Source organism: Lynx rufus, unplaced genomic scaffold, assembly GCF_022079265.1.
Source record: "Lynx rufus isolate CCGP_SWC_20201006 ecotype Redwood Valley unplaced genomic scaffold, mLynRuf1.p SCAF_3, whole genome shotgun sequence".
Lineage (NCBI taxonomy): Eukaryota > Metazoa > Chordata > Mammalia > Carnivora > Felidae > Lynx > Lynx rufus.
The window spans coordinates 97,353,694-97,370,077 of NW_025814845.1; the positions used below are offsets into that span (position 1 = coordinate 97,353,694).

At 36.6% G+C, this 16,384-nt stretch overlaps 1 protein-coding gene across 3 annotated transcripts in view; it reads right to left on the reverse strand.

Annotated features, from left to right (window-relative positions):
* The window catches only part of SEC24D (SEC24 homolog D, COPII coat complex component), a 106,803-nt gene that overhangs the window by 23,871 nt on the left and 66,548 nt on the right, over positions 1–16,384 (reverse strand). For all 3 annotated transcript variants that reach the window (XM_047090888.1, XM_047090886.1, XM_047090887.1), the window contains exons 11-13: positions 10,959–11,083; positions 5,900–6,091; positions 5,223–5,316 (exon numbers count right to left, since the gene is read on the reverse strand). In XM_047090888.1, coding sequence (XP_046946844.1) covers positions 5,223–5,316; positions 5,900–6,091; positions 10,959–11,083 — 411 coding nt within the window. The remainder of the gene's footprint in view (positions 1–5,222; positions 5,317–5,899; positions 6,092–10,958; positions 11,084–16,384) is intronic.

Genomic DNA, 16,384 nt, shown 5'->3' on the forward strand with positions numbered 1-16,384 from the left:
AGCATGAGTCCTGGTTCCTATCTGCATGGATAAGAGTCCCAACCATTTTATTAGCCGAGTGATACTGGGAAAATTACTTAACTTCTCTAAACCTCAGTTACCTAATATGCAACATAGAAAAAATAGTAACTATATAAAATATTGTTGAGAGAATTCAATGACCCAGTACATGGCGTTAATCATAACTAACTATATATAATTGCCTTGCTAAGATTACTCATCGAGAAAAATCAGGCTCATTAAGAAAACAAAGTCAAATACTGAGAAAAATAAAGTAACCGTATTTATTTCTAATTCATTAGTCAATTATAATGGCTTAATTTTAGATTTATAATTTCATTAATCGCATACTTACAAAATCTTCTGTAAGTAGCAATAAAAGAAAAAGTTCCTAGGGCATTAATGCCTTACATCCCTATAAAATGTTATGTTTTTACCAAAATCTTATTGTGCCCACACAAGTGTATCATATAGAATTGATAAATGACAATGACATATGACATTTTTATTACAATGGAAAACAGTTTGAGAAAGGCTGGCCTGGAGAACCCATTGTTCAAAATTTAACTCCAACATCCATTCCTCTGACAGATGTGTTAATATCACCCTCAACAGAGTTGGCTGTCTCTACCTCCATGTCCTCCCTCTACTTTGCAGATAAGACTTAATAACACCATATCACAATTTATGTGTCTGACTATCTTCTATAAGTAACAGGCTCATGAGAAAGAAAGGACCTTGATTTTTCTACAGCGAGTTTCTCCAAGCCCTACAGGGTCTAGAACTTTCACTCTATAGGTGCTCCATAAATTTTAGAAGGAATGGAAGAAATGCTGTGATGCATCAACTGGAAACCAAATTTAGATATACATGAAGATACGTTAAAGATAAATTTCCCAATTAGTGATATATTTGAAGCATAACCATTAAAGGCCACTTCCTTCCCATTTTTTGCCTAATACTACTTATTTAGTTTTCTGGTAGAAGTAATAAGTAACTCAGAAAACTATTGTTTGACCAAGTTAAAAGACAATGCCAGAAATTCACACATAATTGAGTTATGAGTGTCAAATTTTGAGAAGAGATGCAGATTTTGAAACACTGTGGAAAAAAGACACTAGAGAACAAGATGCTGTGATCACAGAAGCATGTGCAACATTAAAAAGTGTATCAAACCCTGCAGTTGAATAGTTCAGGGACTTTTGAGAAAGTATGTATAAGAATTTTCCAAATCTTCCCTCTTTATCTTTGTGACAAATCAGCACATGTTTTTTGTTAATTTTTGTCTACTTTCTGTGCTTCAAGAAGTTTATTACAGCTAATTATATATGGATTTTACTTGGCATCTATCTAGTAGAAAATAAAGCTCTAATTCAAATGGGGGAGTCCAGTTCTAAAATGTCTTCACTTGGACACATAAAAACGCCTACATTTGGATGTTCTTTCAGTTTCTACTCCCTGTCCACAGAGGGTGAGACTCTCACCTCTGGCCTCTTGTGCATAATACCCTGAGCAATTCAGCTGAACACCCACAGCCCCGGGCTTTCCAAAATTATTCTCTGCTCTCCTCCCCCCCACCTTTTGAGGAATACAAGCAATAAATATCATGTCTTGTGTTACAGAGTTACATCTCTTCTAGCACACTGTAAGCAACTTAGAAGTAGAAACAGTAGTCCTGACATGCCTCACAAAACATTTAATAAATCTTTCTTGATTGAAAGAACAAGTAAATAAATGATGAGGTCTCCTTAATATTTAGATAATACCCTGCAAATTCTCAAAAATGTTAGCTCTTTGCCTAATACTGACTTCAGGCAAGCATTTTAGTGCCCTTGTATACAAGGTACCCAAATTTAAGTCTGACTGCTTGTTGCCATAGAGGGCCTAAAAAGATGATGAGATAGTATCACTGTCAGAGGTAGATAATCATACATACACCAGGTACACGTGTGCGCACACACACCCATACACATTTTGATCTTATTTGGAAAAATTTGTCTTCATCCAAACCTATAAAGCTGCTACAAGGCAGAAAACACAAACTGCAGACACAGTCCAATTATATTACAGCAGTTTCTGCTCTTGTACAATGAATTATAATGACCCAGAATCTTTCTGGCAGATGCAGGGGAAACTTTTTCATTAATCTTTTTTTTTTTATCAACTATCTATTATTTATAGAAAAGTTTGAGGAAACAGGGGCACCTAGGTGACTCAGTCAGTTAAGTGAAGGACTCTTGATTTTGGCTCAGGTCATAATCTCACAGTCGTGGGATTGAGCCCCACATCAGGCTCCACGTTGCATGGACCTGCTTAAGATTCATTCTCCCTCTCTTTCTCTGCCACTCCCATGCTCTCTCTCTCTCTCTTTCTCAAAAAAAGTTTTGAAGAAACAGATTAAAGATACATATACAATGGAATCACCAAAGCAAATGTAAAGAACTAGAAATCAGGAAGGTAGTCATGGAAAGAAAAGAATTAAATTTAGAAAATTTACCCTAAGTATCATTGGTATCTTTTTTGGTAGTTGAGGCTAGAAGAAACATTAAGAGTTAGAATGCTTATAAAATCTGACTCTAGGAAACCAGCCAGTGAATCTTTCTACATGTAAGAAATTTATTAATATGCAATAATCATTTAATGTTCTACACAAGGAAGAAACTGTCTTCTTAGTGTTTGCTCTTAATTTAACCATTAATGAAAAGCTTAGGGCAAGATGTTAAATCATGGTTAAGTGAAAGCATTCCTAGTACAAAGGTAACATACAAAGTTGTACGGGGCAGGTATGGGTCAGGCAATTTGCTGGTGAGTTAACATAATGCGAGGATGTTCTCAGAGACTGCAGAAGGAATAATTCCTTGTGCTGGTAGTCCTCAAATATGGATGATCAGTAGAACAAATTGAGGAGTTAATGAATTAGAATGTCTAGGAATGGGGCCAGAAATCTGCATTTTAAAAATGTAGCCACCCTTTAACACATGACTCTGTGACTCCTTAGTTGAGGAGTTACTGTGTCCCTTACCCTTGCACAGAGCGGAGCACCATTCTGCTCTGCATGAAGACATGTGCTGGTGGAACAAGGTCTGCTCTGCCAGCAGGCACACGACAGCAACTGCCACCAACATGATGTCCAACAGTGTCACTTTATAGGCAGTTCCCTATCTTTTTAATAAGACAATTCTTTACCTTTTATAAAGATAGTTCTTCTACTTTGTAAGAAGAATGCTACTTATTAACTTCGATATTTGTGAAGTTATTCTGAGTTGCTACATTTAGATATGAATTCTTCTCATTTTTAAACTTCAGTGTAAAAGTATACGTTACTCTAACAAAAGAATTGCAAATACAACAAAAAATAACATGCAAAAGATACAAAAATCCACCGGATGAAAGGAACTGGCCTCTGCTGCATGAGCACTGAGACTGCTGACTGCTCCAGCTGTGGTGAACGAGCAGTCTCAAAGAACATTACAGTTATTACCAACACAGTGGGTTTGCAGTAATGCATCATAAAGAACATCACATTTTGGACACATGGAATGCATGTAGGCAAATTTGCTTTACCTATATTTTTCTTTCAAAGCTGCCTCTAGACCTCTTGTGTACTGCCAGTGTGAACCCATTGTTACAAGACAGTATTGTTCCCTTTCAGAAAAAAAGGGGGTTGAGCTGGGATTCTGAACTTCGGTGCTCTAGAAGACATGCCCATATTCTCCTTTCCACTCTACTGTCTTAACTGATACACTGGCTTATGGATATCCATTCATCTTTCCTCTCAGGCACTAGCACATGAATACAATTCCCTGTACTAATATCTGAGAGTAGAAAAACTCGTTGGGCCATGTACAATGATCATAAATCAGGAAATTTACATGGCAGTTCTAGACACCTTACTGGAAGAGAGAACAACAACAAAACACTTTCAAACTGAAATAGAAAATATTTGCTTTTTGTAATGTGGAATAAAATAGGAATTCTCAAGTCTTTCTGTAGTTCAACCAAGATCACTGTTGGTTTCGACTACATGGACCTAACATGTCCAAATCACTTTATGATGTAAAATTTATTTTTAATTTTATGTTAAATTGACATGTATTCTGAGGCTTTTTGAGGGACATCTGCAAGAGTAAATACTCTGAAGATCAGAAAATCCAGGTAAGAATCAGTGTCCTAAAACCAAACCACAATGTTTAGACACAAAATTTATGTGGAAGGGTTTCATAAATTCAGTTTTATAGCATTACTATTGCTGTTATTATTGCTATTGTTATTACCAATAGCCATTATATTTTAGAAGTTAATTTCAATTTAACTTTAATAATAAAATTAAAAAATAAGTTTTTAGGAACTAGCTATGCAGGCTAAAGTGATCTGACTCTTGTGCTAAGGTAATAATGATGAACAGTCAGTACCTGTCAATCATTTTGCCTTCTTCAGATTGCTGTCTTTATTACTATGAAAATGGCCAGAGTCATTAGGGCCCGGCTCCCCAAGTGAAGACATGGCCAACCTCGCATCTGCTTTTGGCATTCAGCAATGCCCTGTGTGGCATTCACATCTGTCATTGTCAGAGGCCTTGCTTGCCCTTGCATGTTTGAAAACCCCAAGGAAGGAGAGGATAATAGGGGTATTTTTCCCTTCATATCTGGTAGTTCTGATACTGCTGAAGTATTTTTAAAATAGATCATATAGGGCACCTGGGTGGCTCAGTCAGTTAAGCATCCAACTTCAGCTCAGGTCATGATCTCACAGCTCGTGAGTTCAAGCCCTGCGTAGGGCTCTGTGCTGACAGCTCAGAGCCTGGAGCCTGCTTCCAATTCTGTCTCCCTCTCTCTCTGCCCTTCCCCTGCTTGCGCTCTTTCTCTCAAAAATAAACGCTAAAAAAAATTTAAAAAATAAAAATAAAATAGATCATATAAAGTTCATATAAAAGCCAAAGGGAGGAGCTAAACTGGAAATACTGACAAAATCAGTTACTCAGATGATAACAGTTCTGGAATGTAAACGCTGGGAGCAATCCATGATTTTGGCCATTTTCCTCCTGAGATTTGTAGGGAAGTTTGGAACGCGCCTCTAGCAAACTACATGCTCTAATGAAGGCTGTAATTTCTTTCATAGATGAAACTTCCTGTGTGTGTGTGTGTGTGTGTGTGTGTGTGTGTGTGTGTGTGTGTGTCTGGTTTTAAAAATTTATTTATTAGCAATTAAAAAAGACTTCTCACCTTTAGCGCTTCCATGCCAGCCTGGATGACAGGAGCAAAGACAGTCTCATTCTCATTAGAGTCTGCAAACATCTCTGGAATCTGGTCCAATAAACTGTAATAAGTGAATGAGTAAAAGGTTTTAAGTGTTAAGCATATTTGTAATAAACTTCAAGAAATAAGTCATTAACATTTCAAGCCTGAACACATACAGTTTTATTTTATGCTGAACACCTATGGGTGACCTTCACAGGTCATCCCTAAGGGAATGATATCTTGATATGTTCTGGAACCAAAATTTATGACTTATTTGTAACATTTACAAAAGCACACTCTTTGTAAATATTTTTTCACTATTTACATATTTGACCTCTTAGACCATTAATTCTTGGAACAGTAGCTATATCTTTAGCTATTACCATCATCATTGAATAGACTTATCAATATGCAGGAAATATTTCCTTTGCATAACTTTTTTAGCAAAGAGAAGGGACTGGTTGAGTGTATCAAAAAAAAAAAAAAAACTCTTCCTTCTAGATACTGGTGTACATTTAAAATAGAACTAACATAAACGACAGAGTTTTATAATCCATACATTAAAACTCCCTTGCTAATGCCAAAACAACATGTGATTGAATCAAAATAATTCAGAACAGATACCTGATTTTTATCTAAATTATAAAATACTTGATATTTACTTGTGAATCACAGATTGGGATTCTTGATAGTTGACAAGGAAACCATCCAACAGTGGAACAAAGACCTCTCCAACATCAGTCACCACCATCATCTGAGGCTGGGCCAAATTACTCTTTACATTAAAGAAATGCAGCACTTTGTTATATGTGATAAAACCAACTCGGATTGCAGAAGTTTCTTCTTGCTCTTCCCTATGAGAAAAACACAGTGTTTGAAGTTCTTTCATATATTTATGAGACATGTTTCTATCCGAAATTCAGTAAGTATACCTTCTATAAAATAAATGGAAGACATGTTTAAAGTTTTGCTCTTAATGAATGTTTACCGTATATAAACAATACTGAGTCACAGTAGGGGGTGGGGGATATTACAAAAATAAGTAAGCTGATAAAGGAAAAAATTCTCAAAATTCTAGGCAAAAAAAAAAAATCAGACAGATATGAAAATACATTTCTTTAAAATATTTATTTCTTTAATATATGTATGCTCAATCCATAGCAATTACAAGATGTGCTTTTTTTTTTTAATAAACAAGCTAGGCTTATTACATTCTTTATAAACAAAGTTCTCTCAGAAGTCACAACAAGGTCAGAAGAACAAATGGAACATCTGAAGCAAGAGAAAGGCACATTCAGATTACAAACAGGATAGCTATTTTTATCAAGAAAGGACTTGCTCCTTCTGTGTGATTCTTTTCTTACAGATTCTAGAGAATCGCAATAGAAATTGGACTAGATTTTCACAGCTATATGCCATATAAACATATAATGTAAATATATTTAAAAAGTCACATACATGAATTGATGATATAATTCTAATTAAGTAAACATTTGTGATGTCTTGGCAAGACAATAAAAGTAATAAAAACTCTAAAACTGTATTCATTTTGAGAGAGGGAGACAGTACACGTGCAAGCACGGGGGTGGGGGGGCGTGGGGGGAGAGCAAATCCCAAGCAGGTTCAGTGCTGTCACCGCAGAGCCCAATGCTGCTCCATCTCAGGAACTATGATGTCATGACCTGAGCTGAAATCAATAGTCAGTCGCTTAACAGACTGAGTCACCCAGGCACCCTAAAAAGTAAATTTTTTAAAGAAATCCAAGATAAGGCCTTAATCTTCCTGAAAAGAGTATAAGGCATGAATGTTTATTTAAGTCTACACTTGAATTGAGTGGTCTAAACTCTCTTTAATGTTTACCCAGGTTTCTCTTTGTCTCCCTTCCCCTCCCCCTTCCAACAACACTTCCTGATTTTCATTGGTGTATACAGCAGTGCTCAATGATATGACGGCCACAAAAGATACATGCCGTTTTCTTTGATCCTTAGATATCAGTAAAACTTATTTTGCTTAGGGACAATTTTTTTTAAAAAAAGAACCTAGTATGCTCAGCTCCTAAACTTTGCACATAGCATAGTTACTCAAGTATGAGAGAAAGGAAAATGAAGTACATAGATGAAAGTATCTGAAGTTCAAATTGTTGATCCCACTGCAGACTTCCCAATTTCAGCACAGTACATGATGACAAACTATTGACTTTAAACTCTTTATTTCTTCTCTACTTCCTTTGCTAATTGAAGGTATTTGTTCTTCATTGTGGCCTTCATGAATGGGTGGGCAGTTTAAATAGATCCTCATAATCCGTTCCAAAAGTACCTGGTAAATGTTTATATTATGGACTCTTAGAACATTTTCAGAAATAGTACCTAATCCTTTGTAACTGCACATACACAGACACACAGACACACAGACACACACACACACACACACACCCTTGAATATCCTAAACTGGATGATTTCATGCAACTAACCATTATATGATACTGTACTCATGTTCTCCCTGCCCCCCTATTCATTAGAATTTTACTCTTTAAGACCAAGCACAGATACTCTTCCTCTCTCAAACCTCCCCTGATGCTACCAACCAGAAGTTATTTCCTCTTCTAAATTTCTACAAATCATTCTCACTGGGTTCTTAGTATATAGTGCCTGTTAGTTAACATAGCATGAATCCTTGACTATAAATCAATAAAGTCTCAAAGTTTATGTTCCCTGCTCCTGAAGGGTCTCGTATAACGCAAAGAATTAGAGGTTTGCTCAGGATGATTATCGTGAAGGTGAAATGCTGTATTTATTTAGGATGGCAAGTTAGAGCCCAGATTGATAAACGGATTGTATGCATCTTTTCCCAACTCCTGTTTAGTGATGTCGCCTTGCTAGTTTAAAATCAGCATGGCTGGACATATTGTACACCACAGGAATGAGCAAACATTATAGTAAAGGCTTTATTTATTTGAGATCCAGTTTACCAGCGCACCACTGGTTAAGCTCCCATTTCCGAGTAAACCTTTTATTACATAAGGTGATAAATGTCCGGCAAATCCCAAGGGCATTTATTCTCTTTTAATAGTTAATTTAGAGTCAATTAAGGCAAAAGACACAAAAGAAAAATTACAGAGAAGAGTCTGGATTGCTATTTCCCATTGGATTTGAACATTTTCAAGTGATGGGAAAGGAGTATCCTGGGATTCACAGGGTTCACTTAAAATCTAAATTAACATTTTTAAAAACATCTAATCAGAACATTTCACATTATTGCAAAATATTATAACATGTTTTCATGGGAACATATTTGTTTCAATTTGTTTGAGAAACAAAGAACTATCTTAAAATTTTCTTTTCAACAGTATAACTGCCTTGTTAAATCATGACCAGAAGAAAATGAAATCTCAGCCTCTCCTTCATATTAATTCTATGCAAATTTTATAAAGGTATATAAGGGATATCACAGAAAACAACATGTGTTTCTTCTTCTGTTTTTCAATTACCACTCCCCTCAACACTTGTCCTTATTATTTTTAAAAATTTTTTTTTCAACGTTTATTTATTTTTGGGACAGAGAGAGACAGAGCATGAACGAGGGAGGGGCAGAGAGAGAGGGAGACACAGAATCGGAAACAGGCTCCAGGCTCCGAGCCATCAGCCCAGAGCCCGACGCGGGGCTCGAACTCACAGACCGCAAGATCGTGACCTGGCTGAAGTCGGTCGCTTAACCGACTGCGCCACCCAGGCACCCCTTGTCCTTATTATTTTAATGGAATGAATCCGACAGAGCAAAACTGAAGATGTTAGTAACTGGATGAACTGTAATATTCCAAAGTTAAGCATTTTGAACATTTTTGCTACAGGAGCATTAAAAACAACAAGAAAAAAACCCGATTGCTTGATCTGAACAACAGATATTTCAAATCTTTTCTTTTCTGTTTCAGAGAAGTCAGACAGAAATGACATCTGGCAAAATCAAAGATGTAAATTCAAAGTTAAATAGTAAAGAATGGGGCCTTTACTTTTCAAAAGATCAGCTAAGAGATGAACATACCTTAGACATTAATCAAGACTTATACTGTGCCTTAAAAACACTATTTGGCATATTACCTGGTTCAAAGAAGTAAATCAAACTGATGGCTATCTTACAATAAAAAGTATAAAATTATATATCTACAGATCCCAAAATAAACTTTGGGGAAGAAAAAAAGCAACCAGATTTGTTTTAAAATCGTTTTATTGTTTTCTCCTATCTTTTTGCTGAAGCCACAATCTGCTCTCCAATGAGATATAAGTCATAATGACATCTCAGGAAGAAGTGTGATTTCATAACTCATATCAATAGGTTATACACTTCATATCAGCATTGTGTTGAAAAGGAGCTAAGGGTTGGCAAGGTAACCATGAGAATAGCATAGTCTAATTTAACCAGTTTGAGAGAAGGGAAAGAAAGAGACACCATTTCCAGAAATCATAGTGTTCTTTCATATGAATCAAGCTCCAACTTCAGATTTAGAATTAAAACAGCCCTGTGAGAGAAGTCTATTATAAAGTAAGTCCTATTCAGCAGAAAGTCCACAGTTCTCAAGTATCCGGGAGAATGAAGTAACAGAAACTAGAGTCACAAAGTGTCAGCAGGCATCACATGCCTTTCTTATGCCCCATCTTCAACTTGCTCCCAGCTCATTCTTCATTTTAGAATTCAGTTTGAAATCACCTCAATGTTTTTTAAACATCCCCAACTGCTTTTCCAAACCATCCTTGAGAATATTATGACTTTAGCTTCACAGATACAAACAAAACTACTCCTGGGAGGTCCAGAGTTCATTCATCTGAGCCTCACATGCACCAGTGCAGCAGCCACATGTGGAATGAATATAGAGGAATGGACACCCAAGGACTCAGGGAGCCCTAAAGGCTATGGATAGCCCATCCCTCAAAGCATCCCTTTTCAGAACAGAGATCATTCAGGAGATACGGAGGGGTGGAAGATGCTGAGACTGGTATAGACACTAGGTTTCAGATGATATTTCTTAGACTCTTTTATTTTCTTAAGCATGTCTCCTCTCATAAAGGAAGACTTTCTCCACTCCCAGGTCTCCTTACTGGATGGCAGCTCCCATCTTAAATAACTAGTTTGTATATTATGAAAAACAGCCATGTTTGCTGAAATACCTTTCCACCTTTCCTTTTGTGCACTGCTCCCTGTTGTGGCAAGGAAAGTGATCTACCTTATGCTTTAAGTCATAGGACCTAGAAGCAGTAAAGTGACAAAGGGGTTTGACGGTGTATAATACAGGAAAAAAGGAAATTTGCCTAAAAAGCTACCACGTCTGCCATACGACAACGGTACAATTTCCTGGCACCCCTTAGAACTCTACCTACCACATGTCACAACTAGCAGTTTCCACTGAAAAACCAGCCCTTTTGAAAGTGGATAACAGACTTCCAAAGTCTTTCCCAGCACACTGTTGGGATTCTCCTTATAATTAAAATGTACTCTGAATGTTGTTTACCATAGCATTAATTTTTATCAGTTTGTTTCTTTTGCTTTGCACAAAAGATAACTCTGACTTTTTAAGGACTCAACGAGCTGGTGGCTGTTTAATTTAGAAATACTTACCCAATGTCCTCATTAGCAAAAGATATCCACGGGGCATTCAGCACTTGCTTTCTGGCCAATAAATTAATTCAGTAATATTGTGCAAATTAGAAAAATAATGGCAGTTCCCTTACTTTGGAAGTTTTTCCAGCACAGTCTTCAGTTCTTCACATATGAGCTTCACAAGTCCATTCTTGATGTTACTATATGAAACATCAATCATGAAGATAAAGGCTGGTGGGTTGGGAGGCTTATTTTTCTATAGGAAAGCAAACAAATCACATAAATGTAATTAAAAAGTATATACATTGCATAATCAAATTAAAACACTCAAACCCTTGAAGATATCATCAAACTTTTCATTTAATATTTTAGGATATAACATCTGGGGAATTAAATCATTTTTTAGAACACAGTCTCTGATGCTATAAAAAAGATAAAAGCTGTTTGTTTTCCAGGGTACGACCTGCGACACTCTATTGAATTCGGCAGGATTATGATATCTAACAGTGAAGCTTCATTTTTGTAGCACCCTGAAGACTTTCTCACTACAATTACCCAAGGGTGAGTACAGTCTAGTGACCAGCCTTGCTTACAACCCTCTCCTTCTAAGAAGAGGTGTGTCTGGAAACTTGACAAATTGTGCCCCCAAAGAATACATACAATAATTGGTATTTGCTATGACCCAGCAATAGCACTGCTAGGAATCTACCCAAGGGATACAGGAGTACTGATGCATAGGGGCACTTGTACCCCAATGTTCATAGCAGCACTCTCAACAATAGCCAAATTATGGAAAGAGCCTAAATGTCCATCAACTGATGAATGGATAAAGAAATTGTGGTTTATATACACAATGGAATACTACGTGGCAATGAGAAAAAATGAAATATGGCCTTTTGTAGCAACGTGGATGGAACTGGAGAGTGTGATGCTAAGTGAAATAAGCCATACAGAGAAAGACAGATACCATATGGTTTCACTCTTATGTGGATCCTGAGAAACTTAACAGGAACCCATGGGGGAGGGGAAGGTAAAAAAAAAAAAAGGACGTTAGAGTGGGAGAGAGCCAAAGCATAAGAGACTGTTAAAAACTGAGAACAAACTGAGGGTTGATGGGGGGTGGGAGGGAGGGGCGGGTGGGTGATGGGTATTGAGGAGGGCACCTTTTGGGATGAGCACTGGGTGTTGTATGGAAACCAATTTGTCAATAAACTTCATATAAAAAAAAAATAATAATTGGTATTTGTCTTGAAACTAGTAGAATTTCATTAACTGGATCATGCCATTTTCAAATCTCTTCCTTTGTAAGCTCTCCCAGTTTTAAGGATATGAAATTGTATACTAAAATATAATTGTATGCTTTAAAATTGTACTATATTACCAAATATTTACCTATTCTTTACATATTTATGTTAAAAATAGAATATTGGGCCTTTTCTCTATCTGTGTCAAACAATCACTACAACATAAAGCAGCTGCTATGTAAATGTTTGATAGCTGTTGGTCCCTTTACTGGCTGGTGTTCAAAGAGCTCTTAGGAAGTGATTATTCAGTTAGGTCTTACAAAATATTTAGAAAACAGCCTCAGGCAAATTTAGTGACTAAAAAAAAAAGAGTTAAGGTTAATTCAATTTTTAACTTTATGATAAATGACAAAAAAATGTTCCAAAGTAAAATTGTCTTTTAACTATTATAATTATAAAATTAGATGATGATGTCTCCAATTCATCTACTGGTTCATTCTCTAGCCACTACAAGCTTAGAGGTAACAGCCTTCTAATAAAAGTCTACCATTTGAAATAAGAAAAGAAGTGCAGGACTTAAAAATCATCAACATAGAAGCTTCATTGTTTTGCCACATTCAAAATCAGGCCAACAAAGAAATGAAAGAACTCTACTGCTGTCTATCTGAGCAACTTTTTTGCAAATCATTCCTGATTCCCACCTAATCTAACTTATAACATAGACTTACATTAATTTAAATCAAATAAAAATCACTCTCATTTCCATTAATTAAACCAAAGCCTCTTTGTGACCAACCCAAATGTGTGTTACCATTCTGTGATCTCTTAAGTTCAGTTCCCCACTGAACAGTTTCCATAAATCTATGGAGTCCTTCACTGTAACTTGTTTTCTATGTATGTGAAACTAATTCATCATTCCTCTAAATGATATTCTCTTCCAAAATCTCTATCAATAACATCACTACACATCAATTCAAAGGCTTAAAAACATAAAATTAGATTTAACTATTCCTTTTCTTTCAACCACTGAGTCCCATTGACTATTCTTTCAAAATGCTTCTTTTACATGTTTTACCCAGTCCCTACTCTTAACCATCCAGAAGCTTGTCATCTCATGCCTAGAAAACTCTAATGACTTCATTATTGGTTGTCTTTTTAATCAATTACTCCTTTTAATCCAGCTCGCTTTGTACAGTCAAGCCTAACAGGTATGAACTTTATAAAACCCTGGTTTTCCATGATACTTTACCAAAACCGCTGTTAAGGGTCACAGACCTCTTGACTGCAAATGAATGACTTTAAGTAAAATCCAGCTCTCATCCCTAACTCTCTTTTATCTATCCAATTTTAGGCATCATGGACCATTTTCACTTTAGCTATCACAGCGCTGTGGTGTCATTTCCTCTCCCACTTTTCTGACTGCTTTTTCATTTTCTTATCTTCCTCAAATGATATCTTCTCTTTTGTTACCACCTGCTTTATCACAGAAATCTCTGTGCACCTCTTTTAACTAGCACCTCTATATAGGCAACTCCTCAAATTCTTTCCTATCATGGTCTCCTTTCTGAGCTCCAGACCAGCACTCCATTCAACTATAGCACACCTCCACATAAAGATCCTGTCAGCATCTTCATTCAGAATTTTGTAAGTAAGACAACATTTATCCCATTATATTCTTTACAGAAAGCATGATCCTCAAAAGTAATCTGTGTTTCAAATCTCATTTTCTCTGTGGAATTGTCCACCTTCCTTACCGTCCGTAACCAGCTAATTGTGAAGCTTTTCTGGTTCCAGTACCCAAATTTGGACCCTCATTTACTGTTTTTAAAATTATTTTTCTTTTTCATAGTAAGCTTTTTAAAAGATCTTATGTATGTATGTATGTATGTATGTATGTATGTACGTACGTACGTATGTATCTTTGAGAGAGATAAGAGTGAGAACACGCATGTGAGCTCAAGCGAGTGGGGAAGGAGCAGAGGGGGGGAGAGAGAGAGAGAGAGAGAGAGAGAGAGAGATCTTGAGCAGGCTCCACCTCTAGCATGGAGCCTGACTTAGGACTCAATCTCACCACCATGGGATCCTGACCTGAGCCAAAATCAAGAGTCAGATGCTCAACTGACTGAGCCACCCTGGTGCCCCCCAATTTGATTCTTATTGTGGTAAAATATACATAAAATTTGCCACCTTTACTATTTTTAAGTGTACAGTTCAGTGGTATTAAGTACATTCACACTGCTGTGCAACCTTCACCACCATCCATCCCCAGAACTTTTTTATGTTGTAAGACTGAAACTCTATGATCATTAAACAATGACTTAACATTCCCTGGTCTCTCCAGACCCTGGCAACCACCATTCTACACTTCTACATTCTTGTCTCTATGAATCTGACTACTCTAGGTGCTTCATATAAGTAACAAGTAAAATCATAGTATTTGTCTTTCATGTGACTGGCTTATTTCATTTAGCATAATGTCCTTAAAAGTTCATCCATGTTTACCATGTGTCTACATTTCTTTCCTTTTAAAGCTGAATAATATTCAACATATGTATATACCACGTTTTGTTTATCCATTTATCCGTGTATAGACTCATGGACTCCTACTCCTTTTGGCTATCATGAATAATGCCACTATGAACGTGGGTGTGGAAATATCTCTTTGAGACTCTGTTTTCAATTATTTTGGGTATATTCTATTTTTAACTTTTTGAGGAACTGCTATACTCCTTTTATTTTCTCCTGCATGGACCACTGCATTAATTTTCCAATATCCTTCTGTCTCCAATCTCTTTCCTCTCATTATACAAACTGCTGTCAGAATAAATGGTCCAAAAGACAATACAGATCACAGTACCACTGCCTCTGAGGACAGGATGTTTACTGAGTCCTCAGAGTCAAGCACAGAGCATGGCACAGAAGAGTGCTCAATACTGCCAAATGAATGAATAAATGTATGGATGAAAGGATTAAGGAAACAACTTCCTTTTTACCTTTAAGGATCCTCATGACTTACTGAATTAACATAAATTTCTCTATGCCCTGGCATTTAAGACTCCCTATAATACCCATTTAACCAACATGTATAAAAACCAGGAGATCACAGCTATGATGCCAAACCCAGTGGAATATAAAAAGTTAGTCTGTATCTCCAAACAACTTACCAGCTTTACTTCCCATTATTTCTCAATACACATTCCTTCAACTAATTTAAGTGTTTGCCATTTTCAAAACATTTCCTATCCAGAAGTCACAGTCTAATGGGTCTGGGCCAAGAATTTGGCCAGGAAAGTATTTTGTTTGGCATAGTGTTTTAAAAAATATTTGAATATGAATGTATTTTGGGGGAAAGGGAACATACTCTCCAATTATCCTAGTCCCCATACTAACTCCACGTCACTCATTTACAATACCGGCCTTGCCCCTGAAGAAAGTGGAGTAAATGGCAAGTCCTCTGCTTCTACTGACTATTTAGTTTTCTCTTTCATTTCCACATGTCCAGACTCTGCTCCTGGTATAACCAGCTCCAATATCACTTATCCCTGATCCTCCAAATCATACGTTATCGCTTGTCTGTTTTGTTATGGCACTGTAATTATTTGACTCTTACAGCATTTATCATATTTGGATTTATATCATAATTATACACTTACCAGGTCTATATATGGGAAATATCTTGAAATCAGGTTCACTATCTTGCTAGCTTTGGTATCCCTCATAGCACATAACCAAGTGTTTTGGACACGTTAGGTATTCGTTAAACATCACAATGAATTAAAATTAAGTGGAGGGGTACCTGGACGGCTCAGTCCATTAAGCATCCAACTCTTGATGATTTAGGCTCAGGTCATGATCTTGCAGTTCATGAGTTTGGGCTCCATGCTGATAGCATGCTATCAGCCTGCTTGGGATTCTCTCTCTCCCTCTTTCTCTACCCCTCTCCCTCCTTCCCTCCCCTCCCCCTTTCTCATTCTCTCTCAAAATAAATAAACAAACTTTTAAAAATAAAATAAAATAATAAAATTAGGTGGAGAGATGATATCTTTATTTAGAAAAGAAAAAGGCTGGCTTGGAATGGGGTTTTATATTTCAGGTACACTTTGTATGTAGATATATTCTGTAAAATTTTACATGAAAAACGTAAGCAACAGAGCTGGGATCTTTTCTTCCAGGGGAGCACCATGGTGATTTTCTGAATAATTGCTTACAGATCCACCCTATACTGATAAAGAATAAGGACATGCCAACACAGTTTTCAGTCTGGCTCCAGCACTTTCTATGTGTGTGATTTGAGTATGGCATGTAAGAGCTCT